This window comes from Annulohypoxylon truncatum (genome assembly GCF_022578515.1).
Source record: "Annulohypoxylon truncatum strain CBS 140777 unplaced genomic scaffold F4807scaffold_11, whole genome shotgun sequence".
NCBI lineage: Eukaryota > Fungi > Ascomycota > Sordariomycetes > Xylariales > Hypoxylaceae > Annulohypoxylon > Annulohypoxylon truncatum.
The window spans coordinates 104,845-117,061 of record NW_025953797.1 but is presented as its reverse complement, the minus strand read 5'-3'; the positions used below and the strand labels follow the sequence as shown (position 1 = coordinate 117,061).

Genomic DNA, 12,217 nt, shown 5'->3' with positions numbered 1-12,217 from the left:
CTTCAACTGCGTAAAGAAGCGCAAAGCCCCTATCGCGATGGAGCCGAGGACGTAGAAGATCAGGCGGAAAAAGGAACTGGCGAGACGCGAGGCGAAGATTAAGATAGTAAGAGGATAGAGGAAAGGAAGCGGTAGGAAATGGATGGCGAGACTGGAAGAGAGTAGATGTGGTGTGGTAAGGTAGACAAGAAGGAGATGATAATAGTAAAACGAAGTTGGTTGTATCGAAATAAAGATAATTGGGAAAGAGCTCTACTTCTTTGTGGCAGTGGTCAAAATATTACGAACTAATCTCCTGGGATTCGCAGTAGACTGGGAATACTTATACGCTACCACGAATGGGTTTAGCAACGAGGCAACCGACATTGTATGTGCAAAACGATAGTATACGAGCTATACATAGACACTAAAATTTATGCGCTAGGCCTCCCATGAACATCGTCGTCATTGTCGTTGTATTATGTCTTGTGACGAGACAGGCAATGGTGTTCCACTTCAAGTGCTACGCAGCACCTCGTACGTTCGCTACTAATTTGTGCATAGAAGCAATATTATGCCATGCCTCCACGAAGGTTCACGTAGGAAATGCCTCTGGGCTTCCCCCCAGGTTTCCAAATCGATCAGACCCTTCCGGCACGGCGCTATTATTGGAGACATCCACTTAGGTAAAGTACCTGTATACGAAGGTGGACTTTGACTCGCTGTTAAGAGCTGAGTCTCGTCCATCAGATCCCCTTGGTAGAGTGGGCCTACCTAGGTAGGTACCTAAGTAAGCCCAAGCTCAATTCTATACTAGGTACTCAAATTAAGTAAGCATATCAACATATCAGTTCGACGTCTCTCAGCTGAAAAGTATGTGGCTGATTGGATGCATCGAGGCTTTAAGACATCCGTGGACACGAGAAAGTCATTGTTGTAAAATTCTACAGCATTTTGACTCATTCCAACATCATATTAATTCCATCTTCTAGAACCATGATTGATTAGGCTGAAAGCATCCTTTGTCGCCATCTAGCGAAACCGCCAAGCACATACTCCCCTTCTTAAAAGTGACCGAATCCGGGTAGCTAAGGGGTTAAGTAGAGTTGCTTCATGTTATCCTTACTGCATCCTATTATAGTTGAATCTATACTGTAAAATCAGAAATCAGGATGGCACTACTCTTCGAATGTCTACTCAAAAAAATTAAGTATACCTAGGTTGACAAGCAGCTTCGATCGTGAATTTTGGACTTCCCTTCATCGGGTATCCGTTAAGATGGACACCTACCCATAGGTAACTACCTAGGTAACGACGAAATGCTTTCTCTTTACGTGTTCATAAACTTGCACTGAAAGAAAATAACCCAACAGGTATTTCCCATGCCGTTTTCATTGTTTGATAGATTCGGAGCTACCATGAAGCACTGGAATGTTGGATGGCTCAATGGATTGTCTTAACATTCCGGCGATAGGGATGGCTTTCTTTATCTTTTATGATGCCTCATCAAGAATATCCCCCGTAACTATGTACTTCCCTTTTCTTCGCCCATCTTTCGCCCGTCCCAGGAGGTATCTATATCGTTAGATTCACTGTTGCTGTTCTATCTTTATTCTCCAAAAGGTGCGCTGAACAAAACTACCGCCAAAATGTCTAACCAGGCGCCGCCACCACCAGCAGATGTCTACGAAGGCATGGAGGGTTACGTGGGGCCCACCCATTGGGCAAGGCCTTACTTCTCCAATCACCATCACGAAAACCCAAGTGACATGAAAATGCTTGGGCACGTCAACTGCGGTTACTTATCCACTGCCGGCCGGCCGCCAACTCTGGAAGCGCTGAAGCAGCACGCCCAGTCTCTGGCGTATTTAATATCCACCATTGCGCCAGGTATTATGTCGGGCGAGGTTGACAGCGCACACGGCGACAGTGCCTTTCTCGCGAGTTTTCAAAAGCACTCGGCTTATGACTGGCTGGAAGATTTGCAGAAACCCTACGACAATATCGACAAGGCGCACCGAAAACCGCTCAACAGTTTGGTGAACTTGGTCAAGCGAAACAGCGACGAGAAAGGTGTCGAATTTCATTGTCCATTGTCAGAGGTCCCTATACAATTCATCGAACATGACTTAGAGCCAATTCGCCCGTTTCAATCTCACATGACATTGCTCATGCACGCCAATGAGTGCCTCGAGAGACTCGATCACGAGTACTCGGCTATGGGCGGGCTCCTTGCGATCCTCCCTACCGAGGAGGAAGATATGTCCACAAACCCAGACCTGCCCAAAGCAAGGAAAACGTTGATTGGCCAGTGGCTCCTGTTCACACAGCATCTCGTGGCCCGTATGCATGAGCTTGAAATCGCCTATGCCAATACCTTGGATCTACTTGCGAACGAGGCCATTGTCCCGGCGCAGCAACTGAGCAATACGGGATCTGACGGGCGTACTGGCAGAGAGATTGTCTTCCCGCAAGACCGATGGATATTGGCCAACGCCGGCGAAGATGTCTTCAATTTCGTCCATCAGATGCTCGATAAGAGGGAAGCAGTTGACGTTAACGAGGACAACGCGTTCTTAAAACAAAATGTAGTAGGAGATGCGCTACGGCGTGAGAGAGGAGAAGGAGAAGACCCGTCGGCCGAGGGTCTTCTCAAGGGCATCTCCTACGTGGACCTCTCAACTAGATATTATCGACTGAACGGAAGTGGTCACGGTCCCATCTTCTGCCTCCCGGCCTTCTCGGACCGCCCGAACACGGCGTACACCAAGGAGATGGAGAAGCGGCCGACAGTTGTTACGGTGCCAGAGCCGGCATTGCCCAGTTCGACGACGGCTTGGGACAATAAGAAACAGGAGCTACAGGAAGAGAACAAGGACATGTTCAACAGACTCACCAAAGCGCAACAAGAATCCACCAACCTCGAAGTCCTGAACAGGGCGCAGGGAGAAGAAGTAAAGCGGCTAAGGATTCTCAACCAGATCTACGAACAAAATCAGGGCCAGGACGCCGCATCGCTGTCGCACAGAATGGCACAGGCGGAGGCGGAGAGAGACGCCACCAGGACGCAATTTGAGGACAACGCCTTGGAGTTGAAGAAACTGAGGGACGAGCTGGATACGTACAAGGCCAAGGTGGGAGATGAGCAGAAGCCTCCTTCGGGGGTCGTCCGAAAGGGCCGTACGTTCTCCATGAACACTGCCACGTTCCGAGAGTACGAGAGCCGATCGCAGGCGGTGGTCGCGGCGAAGAAGGAGATTGGGAAGAGCAGAGCTACGCTCCAGTCGCTTGCCGAAGCTGGACAGTTGGACTTGTCTACATTCGACTGGCTCGACACGATTGCCGACGCCGCGTAATTTGACTTGGTGGGGGGCTTAGCTTGCTAGGTTAAAATTTTCGTCACCGTCCACCGTTGGCTATCTTATCCCGATTATCCAGGTTTTAAAGCAGTTGATCCGGGGTTCATCAGGGTTTTTTTCTGTATTGTTAGTGATTTATGGACAGCGTTCCACGGTTCTCTAGACTCATAAGTAGGTGTTATTCGCGTTTTTGGTCGACCGTTGATTTTGTTGTGGTGGCACGTGTGTCAGAGCGCTTAGTGAATTGCGAATTATATTGATCTGACGAGAGGTAATCTCTAATAAGGGATCTGTTGGTCCAGTGGTCCATTGTTTCCAGTGTGCTGCCAATATTGGATGAATGGAGGTGAACGATTGGTTGGACTTGACTTGCATATGGCTTATCGGCACTTACCGTTGTATTGGATACCAAGGTACTATTATCATCTAGTGGAGTAGTTGCCGTGACAACCGATTTTGCTGTGCCCCTCCAAACACAAGGTTCCCATCTCTTATCCGGTTTCTTGATTTGGAAGGGGCGTGAACAATTTATGCATGGAGAAAGAAGAAGCCGGATCTTGGAAGTTGCTGTCAAGTTTAGAGTTACCTAGTTTCAATTCGAATAGACGCTTGAATTATTCAGATATTGTGATTGTTTATTTTGCTTTTGCTCAACTACTACGACTAAACTCTTCTATCAATCTAGACACATACAGCATTCGGATATACTCCCGGGCACAGTATACTCTACAGCCCCCAATCTCAAAGCGTCAGCAATTTGTTTGTAGCACAAGGCTTACGAGGATCCGCGCTCGGTTGGGGAGCCTTGGAAATCCCCGCCATTGATTATCTCTAATAGTGTCTATCTGCTATATACACATTATCCACCCGGCCAAATAACGAGACCCTCTATATTGTTCCGTGCTCTTCAGCTCAGACCCTATCGCTTGAGACAGCGAATCGTTCATCTATCGGCCCGCGTCCGGCTGGTGTCTCATTGCGAAACCGTGGACCTTCAGCTCTGCCGTTCCATATCGATAGGGTATGAATTGAGAGATCGCGGAAGTCCTGCGGGGTTCTAAGGTGCGCGTTATACACACCACTGACTTGTCTCTTTCCAATTTGCTGCTCGCAGGCTTCTTGGATGCAAGTTGGTCAAAGGAAGTTGGACGATGCTTCTCACAGGGCTGGCCTAGAGCGATGAAGTCTTCCTTCGGGATGGTGTTGTTTGCTACCCGTATATTACAGACCCGGCGGATGACGGCAGGCATCCGGTGTTTAATATTCGTTACGGCCATATTTCAGCTCTCAGCCGTTGGCGCAGCTCAGACATTACCCTACTTTCCTACGAGCATATTCATTCCACAATCCAAGCCTGAGCCGGCGCAAGAAAGCGCGACTGCTGACATCGCTTACATATTCTCGCCCCAGGACGATTGGGTCGATCTACTAGCGCTTAACTTTTCTGGCAGCCTCCAAGCTTCATCATTATCTTTTCGAACCTTGTCATCGAATGTACCTTTCTTGGATACCAATAAGACGGCATTTACTCCATCGCTTGCCAATAATGGATCGCTTGTCGTCTACGCGGGTGATTGCTCTGCACCAGCAGATTCCGAAATATGGACATTCTACCTTTCCTCCAACGATGGAGCGGCGTCGTGGAGCAAGGCGAACACAACCTTGGCTGCCGATGAAGATTCAATCCAAATAGGCCCAAGCTTCTTGGGCGGTGGCTTTAGCTTTTCAAACATCCTAGAGCCTCAGTTATCGCCTGCCGTAACCTATATCTACGGAGGAATGTGTCCTGGAACATCCTCCAACGCTAGTTTAGCACAGTCCAATGCGACTTACTCGAATCAGATGATCAAGATTGGACCTTCGGGAGTCAACACCGGGGAATTTTCACTCAGTCCGGTTTCCAGCAAAGGCCCACCGGTGCCCGAGGCCGGGTTTACCTTCACTGGTCTATCTCCATCCATATCCAATCACTCGGGAACAGTAACCCAACAAGTTAACTATGTACTCCTCGGCGGCCATACAGAAACGGCTTTTATCAATATGAGCACTGTCGCCATCTGGAGCTTACCAGAAGAAAGTTGGAGTTTCATCTCTGACATTGATACGACGGGCTCAAGCAGCACCAATACTGAACTCGCTATCAAAAGTACCTCCAGTAGTATAGACAGCCGATCTGGCCATACATCAGTTCTAAGCGAGGATGGAACCTGCTTAATCATTCTAGGCGGCTGGGTGGGTGACTTAACTCAAGCCGCTTCACCGCAGCTTGCTATCCTCAACATCGGCGCTAGCTACGGCGGCAATGGGGATTGGGAGTGGGTGGTTCCCGATACGCAGCCATCAGGGCCAGGTATCTACGGCCACGGCGCAACGTTGCTCCCAGGGAATGTGATGATGGTCTACGGAGGCTACACCATCTCTTCAGCCGAGACTAAGGTCAGGAGACAAGCTTCCGCTAACAATAATATGCCGATGTTCCTGAACCTCACCTCGATGAGCTGGTCCAACGACTACACAAACCCAGCAAATGCTGCGGCAGGCCAGGACAACAACAGCTCAAGCACCACCGATGGCGACCTAGGCCTACGTCTAGGACTAGGGCTTGGTCTGGGTCTCGGCATTGCAGCCATTATCATAGCGGTAGTATTCTATCTCCTTTACCGCCGGCGCCTGCGACACCGACGCACAATCCGCGACTCTGCTCTTCGCGCCCTCGCACAGGACACCTCGCGCTTCCTACCTCATGATGACGAAATGACCGAGCAAGATCACGCGTGGTATACGGGCGGTCCCGACCCGTACATGCGCGGCAGCCGGTCACTCGGATACCAGAGCCTGCAGGCAAACCGTAGCAGCCTAGACCAAGGCCAAGGGCTGCATTCATGGTTCGGGGGCGCGCCTGCACAGGGACAAGGGGTTCTGAGAAAACCAATCCCGCGTCGCAATACGTACGACCCTCCTTCTGCGGTTATTCACCCTATTGCCGAGGCGGACGAGGATGACGGTGATATCACGAGCGAGCCAATAAGCCCTTTGCGCGACGAGGGCAGGAGGGACTCGGACCCGTTTCTCACGCCAACACAGACTCAGGAGAAGAATGAAAAATACGAAAAATACGACACGCCCATCGCGCTACCGCAGCCAACCCGCGCGTCAATGACGCCAAGCCCAGAGCGCACAACGGACCCCGAGGTCCAAGACTGGATGTCTGATGTAGAAGCTGTGGATGCGCTGCTCAGTGGACGTCGATCCTCCCAGCAAAGCCCAACAAGGTGGGCGTTGGATCATTTGACGGGTGAAGACGAACGCACTGAAAGCAACGTCTCGGAGTCCAACCGCAGTAATTTAAATTTGAACCTGAATACGAACGTGACGGTCAGTCGCTCAGACTCTATACGCTCTCAGTTACGCGCTGGATTCGGGGCAGCAGCTGCTGCGCTCGCAGCTGCTGTCGACGAGGGGAGAGGCGGAAGTAGTTCTAGTTCTACGCCTAGTTATAATACGGCAAGAAGCAGCTTTCCGGCCCTGCAGGCAGAAGGACCGGGGCTGTTGATGGGAGGAAAGATAAGAGGTGGAGAAAGGGATAGGGGGAGGGAGGAGGAGCCAGGTAGCCCGAGCAAGAGCAAGCCCCGGCGTAGCTTCTTCGGAAGTTTGCGCCGAGTTTTTAGTGGAGCGACACCGGACGCGAGTCCTATCGAGCGTTACGGGAAGGAAACTCGCGATGACACAGAGGGAGAGGCGAGTGATTATGATGCTAGACTTGGCGGATTGAGTGGAATAGCGGCGGGTGGCGTCCTAAGGAGGAAGAGTGGCAGGGGGGCTTGGGAGGCTTTGGAGCAGAGTCAACCAGAAAGAGATCGAGGCCTAGGTTATGGTCAAGGACAGAGGGGAACGGGTAAAGGGAATGGAAATGGAAAACGAAAAGGGGCGGCGGACGAAGAATACGTGCCAAGGAATGGGGACGACGATGACGAGTGGGATATCGAAAAGGCCGTCGAGAGACGGCTCGTGCAAGTCATGTTCACGGTGCCTAAGGAGCCCTTGCGCGTTGTCAATGCCGAGCCGGACATTGAGAGCGGTGAAGATATCGTCCTAGTCGACCCAAGCCCGGATGAGGGGAGAAGTGTAGATGAGAAAGAGGAAGAAGTAACGACAGAAGCAGAAGCAATGAGAAAAAACCTAGAAGTAGGAGATAGGGGTGGGGAGGGGGTAGAAGAGAGGGACATAGGGACGCTGATCCCGAGTCCAAGTCCTGTGAGTGAGGATGATATTCTGCGTGAAGTACGCGAAGAGTTGGAGGCCGAATGGAAGTTGGATAAGGGCAAGGAAAATGAAAGGAATAGGGAAGAAGATAGGGATAGGGGTAGACAGCCTGAGACCCCAGTGCGCACCCCGCGAAATCTACGGGATGAGAGCGCTCGTTTGCTAGGCATGGACCTAAGCACCGAGTCTAGAAAGAGAAAGCCATCCCGCTCTCCGGTGGAAGATCCGGATGGTGACGTCTTCTCTGCCCAAGAAGTGAAGTTCGAACGGCCGCGGACGCGAGTCCTGGCTATGGTCGAAAGCTTTGAGAGCCTGAGTCGTGAGAACAGTCCTTCGGGGTCGCCTACACGATGATTTTAGCTAGAAGGTTAAGGTAAAGAGGTTACGTATCTGGTGTAGGATGTGTAGGACAGGAAACCACGAGATAGGGGTTGGGAACGGCGGCGTCATCGAGGAATGGCGGATACCAATCGTTTCAAAGGCGTCGGGGTTGGATCTATTCGATTTGAATTGCATTGTGTCTTGGGAAGGGTGCACCCACAAGTTCTGGGTTGTAACAGGGAAATTTTCACGTACCTACATTACAACGATGTGTTACCGATGAAATTCATAGTTAAAGTCAAAGAGAACACCCGTCAGATCTTGTATTAAGTGTTCTACCAGTGAAATGAGTCTAGTCTGAATGTGTCTGTTTAGATGCTACTCGTAGATGAACCATTCCTGCAGTGTCTTAGAGTGCGACCACCTAGGGGCCATTGAATAGCTAGTTCTAAGTTAGGATAGATACCTATCATATGTCTATATTCCTCCCTCGCCTCGTTAGTGTTGTCAATTGGGTGTTTTGAACGTGAAATGGAGTTGCCCACGATAGAACCATTATAGTAAAATCACACATTTGTTGGTCACACTCAAGCCTATTATAGAAACTGTTTTCTACTATACCTAAGAGCACTCTATTCACGACACCGAACCCGTTTATAATCTATAAAACGTGTTGTATTATAATATATGATACGGCCGTATGTCCTCCAAACAGTACCTATTCTGGAGAATCCACTCGACTCCTTATGTAGCATATTGCTCAAGCACGTAACCCGACACTTCGGTCCTATGTCTTAAAGCTTTATGAAACCAATACAAACTCGCTTTACATTAGACGGGATACCGTAGTTTCCTAGGTTCTCTGTACACGTATGACCCTGACATGATCACATGGTCGAGTATGTACGCGACTTCACGTTCCACCAGTTACAGTTGTTCTACCCAAGCTGCTCTATACAGTCAGAAGGCCGAGTCGCGTAACAGCACGATATCTATGTGTTCCTGTGGGATTTAACGGGATCAGCCTTGTTTTTATGGTAGTTCAATACTCTTGCTCTGAGAGACTGAGACATGCATAGGCGATCAGTCGGTAGGTTTTCTCACTATTTGTTAGCGGTTTGTGGCACTCAAAGTATTGCAGTTTTCCCCGTAGCTGAGTGTAAAGGTCATGGACAAACTTCGTAGAGTTAAAAGCAACTCCGCTCAGGTCCGGAGTTTTCATGGCTATGTTCTACTTCCCACCTACGTAGGTGCGTTCACCATATGTGAACAGCCAATATTGCGGCTACCATTGCCCTATAGGGCCGAGTAATAAACAAGCCAATGAAACTTAGTTAAATCAGTTTCGGAAACATATGTTGGATCACCCTCGTAGAGTTTATGGATGTATGTTTTCTATCTATTTAGAATAGGTAGGTTTCCACATCCTCTATTATAATGAGTAGCTTATACCGCCACATATCTCGTTTCTATTTTGCGTCGACGCGTCAATTCTCGGGATAGGAACCACGATAAACCATACCAATCCTTCTTCGAGAGGCCATCGTACCTACCTACCTGGACGTCTATCGTCGTATCCGCAGCCCTAGCTTCTCTTCGGCCGTACGACTGTTACTAGCCTCCTCCCCATGCCCGCATAACATGTCGATACTCAAGAAGGCCGTGTTCCGATATGCCTCGGCACGCGTACGCGCTCTGCGCGCCTCAAGGATCTTCCCGGCCTCGTCAAGTAGTAGATACAGAGCGGTGGACGATTACGAACTAGAGGACTGGGGAGCAAGGCCAGTTCGCAGCGCTACCGCCGCCACCGTTCACCCGCGTCGATATTTCTCGAAGTTGGCGGCGAAGGGACTTCGAGGCGCGAAAGAGTTCGCAAAAGACGCCTACTGTCCTTCGAGATACCAGCCGGGAGACGAGCACGCTTGCATGTTCATGGGGTTTACATATCGGTTGGGATGAGAGACGTTAGTACAGCTAAGGTTACTAACGAAGAGAACGGACGAGCTGCTGTGGTGGGTTAGAGCCTTATTCCAGCAGCATTCAAGCGAGCGTGAGGCATGGGGCTCATCGGGATAGTCGACGTACACTTTGCCCATTACGACCACTGAGAAGTTGTAGAACTGCTCCTGATTATGAGAACATGTTCAGGATAATGACTAAATGCCAAGTTTCTCTTGACTCAGCCTCCCCTATGGTGACAGAGTTTTTCTAGACTGCGAAGTAGTCGGTTATTAGTGTTAATATTGGCGAGATATCCTGCATGACCCGCATAAGCCGCATGACAATTACGACGGTGCGTAATGTATGTTGCGCGTCGGCGTGACCATCGAGGCGCCGGACTCCCGGTTAAGTGGGATGATAATATTTCAGATGAACAATAACAGAGATCAGCCCAGGAGCCCAGCTTCGACGTGACGGGGCTGAATCGAGGGCGTAGGGACCCATCCGTAGTGTGGTCGATCGTCATCTCAGGGGGAGCTCGAAGCCGCCCCTCCCCGTCCCATCAAATCTCATCGACCACGTAAATCAGTGGAGGTGCCGGAGAATTGGGTTCGAACCGTCGACCAATCGCAGCCCGTCCGTACCTGTCCGTAAGTCGAGGCATCCCTAACCACTTAGAACACTCTAATTAAGCTCTAAGTGGTCCAAGTTGCAAAACCTGTCGTCTGAGCTTTTCGAGGCTTAAGCTTATGTGCTAGGGTCGGCTAGGCGGCTCGATTTTTTAAATTTGACGGGTGAGCTTGAACCAGTCTAAGAGCTTTTAGGCGCACGCGTCTTTAGGGGCTTGCAACCTGAAAATATTTCTAATAGGTACGTACCCGTTGTAAACACACCTTATTTTCAGGCATCCCCTGACCCGGGAGCGATCCTCTACAGATCTGGCCTTGGCATCTGAGAAATACCGATGTTCTGACAACGTGGAAAACGATTATAGACGTTATATATGTACCCCCTAACGTAGAGGATGGCTTAGATAATATGCAACCCCCCATACTTGGACATGTACGGAGAAATGAGGCAGTTTAATTAAAGAAATGCAAGATCATAAAGTTTAGTTGACGCGTACATTTCGTTCTATGCAACCTCGTTATTTGTAAAAGTCATTCATCGCCGGCCCGTTCTAAATTTGTTAGGTGGGGTTATCAGGTAGTGAAACGAGAAAGAGGCCTCTTTTCTACGCTTTTCTAGTGAAGTCTTTTCAACGCTTTTAGCCCGAATCCCGGTGGGATATCGATCTATGTCAAATGGAAACATGCTTCTAGAATACCTTGAAATGAATGCGACAAATTCAGTGCATTTAATAGCGACCATAGGATGGTTATATTATTCGCGCCTAGCATGACTGTAAAGGTGGCCGCAGTAGTAGAACTCTTATCTGTCGCACTCGCGATGGCTTTGCACGTTATCGTATAGTCTATACTATGGCCTTATATCGGGCCATCTGTCTCTAGTGTCAAGCGTTCCTCTCACGTGTATCTCAACTGCACTTACACTGCATGCATATGATTTTCGTTATCAGCACTCTAGGCCTAGAATCGGGATGGTCGATGCATCTTGGTTTGTATGCAGCGCGATGCGTAGATCTACCTAGAAGAGGAAGGCCGTTTGAGCCGAGATAGTCTGAAGGCGTTATAGATCTTTCAAAGACGGGTTTTAGCTTACTATAATCGTAAAGAAACTCCATGTTTACTTAGGTACCCATCCCTTGAGAGGGATAAGTTGGATATGTTTGCTTGATATTCTAAGTAGGATCATCTACTCACTTTGTTCATGCATGAGGTGCTTTACCCCTCCGTCGAGGCAGTTAGCGACATCGTCGTGACTCGGTTATCGCCCCCGCAATGCTAGGCGCCATAAAGTGCTAACGATGTAGCATCGTGACGCTTGGTGTAGATCTTCTACCTAGATTCGCTATTGTACGGCGTACGCCGCCTTGGAGGAATCTGCAACTTTGGCATCACCTTCACCGACATCGAACCCTTTCTGAAGCTGAATATGCGAGGTAACGAACGATAAACATACTTCGAAAATTCGTGACGGACCCCGAAGAAGATCGAAGATCCCGAAACCCCATTTATAACCTTGTCATGTGAAAGCTGTGGATTGATAGCCAGCAGTGACTATGCATTACGCTGCATCGTGCTAAGGCCAAGTGGTTGTTTCTCTATGATCACCTCATTTATTCCCATCTATGGTGTTGTCGGGGGAGGGGTCATATGTGATCGCAAATGTCCCAACCTCTTTCTTTTACATTCCTACGCGAGTCCATGCACGGTGAATGCTTAGATAAGGAC

The 12,217-nt window shown here is 49.4% G+C and overlaps 2 protein-coding genes across 2 annotated transcripts; both read left to right on the top strand.

The window, feature by feature from the left end:
- Window positions 1-1,628: 1,628 nt before the first annotated feature.
- Window positions 1,629-3,335, top strand: F4807DRAFT_451083 (uncharacterized protein; the record flags this gene model as incomplete). The annotated part of the gene is made up of 1 exon (XM_048000204.1): window positions 1,629-3,335. One exon carries the CDS (start codon window positions 1,629-1,631, stop codon window positions 3,333-3,335), a length of 1,707 nt encoding a protein of 568 aa, XP_047855359.1.
- A 1,005-nt stretch (window positions 3,336-4,340) lies between these two features.
- Window positions 4,341-8,278, top strand: F4807DRAFT_40796 (uncharacterized protein). The gene is made up of 2 exons (XM_047996403.1): window positions 4,341-7,523; window positions 7,545-8,278. Exons 1-2 carry the CDS (start codon window positions 4,518-4,520, stop codon window positions 7,953-7,955), a joined length of 3,417 nt encoding a protein of 1,138 aa, XP_047855358.1. The 5' UTR covers window positions 4,341-4,517; the 3' UTR covers window positions 7,956-8,278.
- Window positions 8,279-12,217: the final 3,939 nt, after the last annotated feature.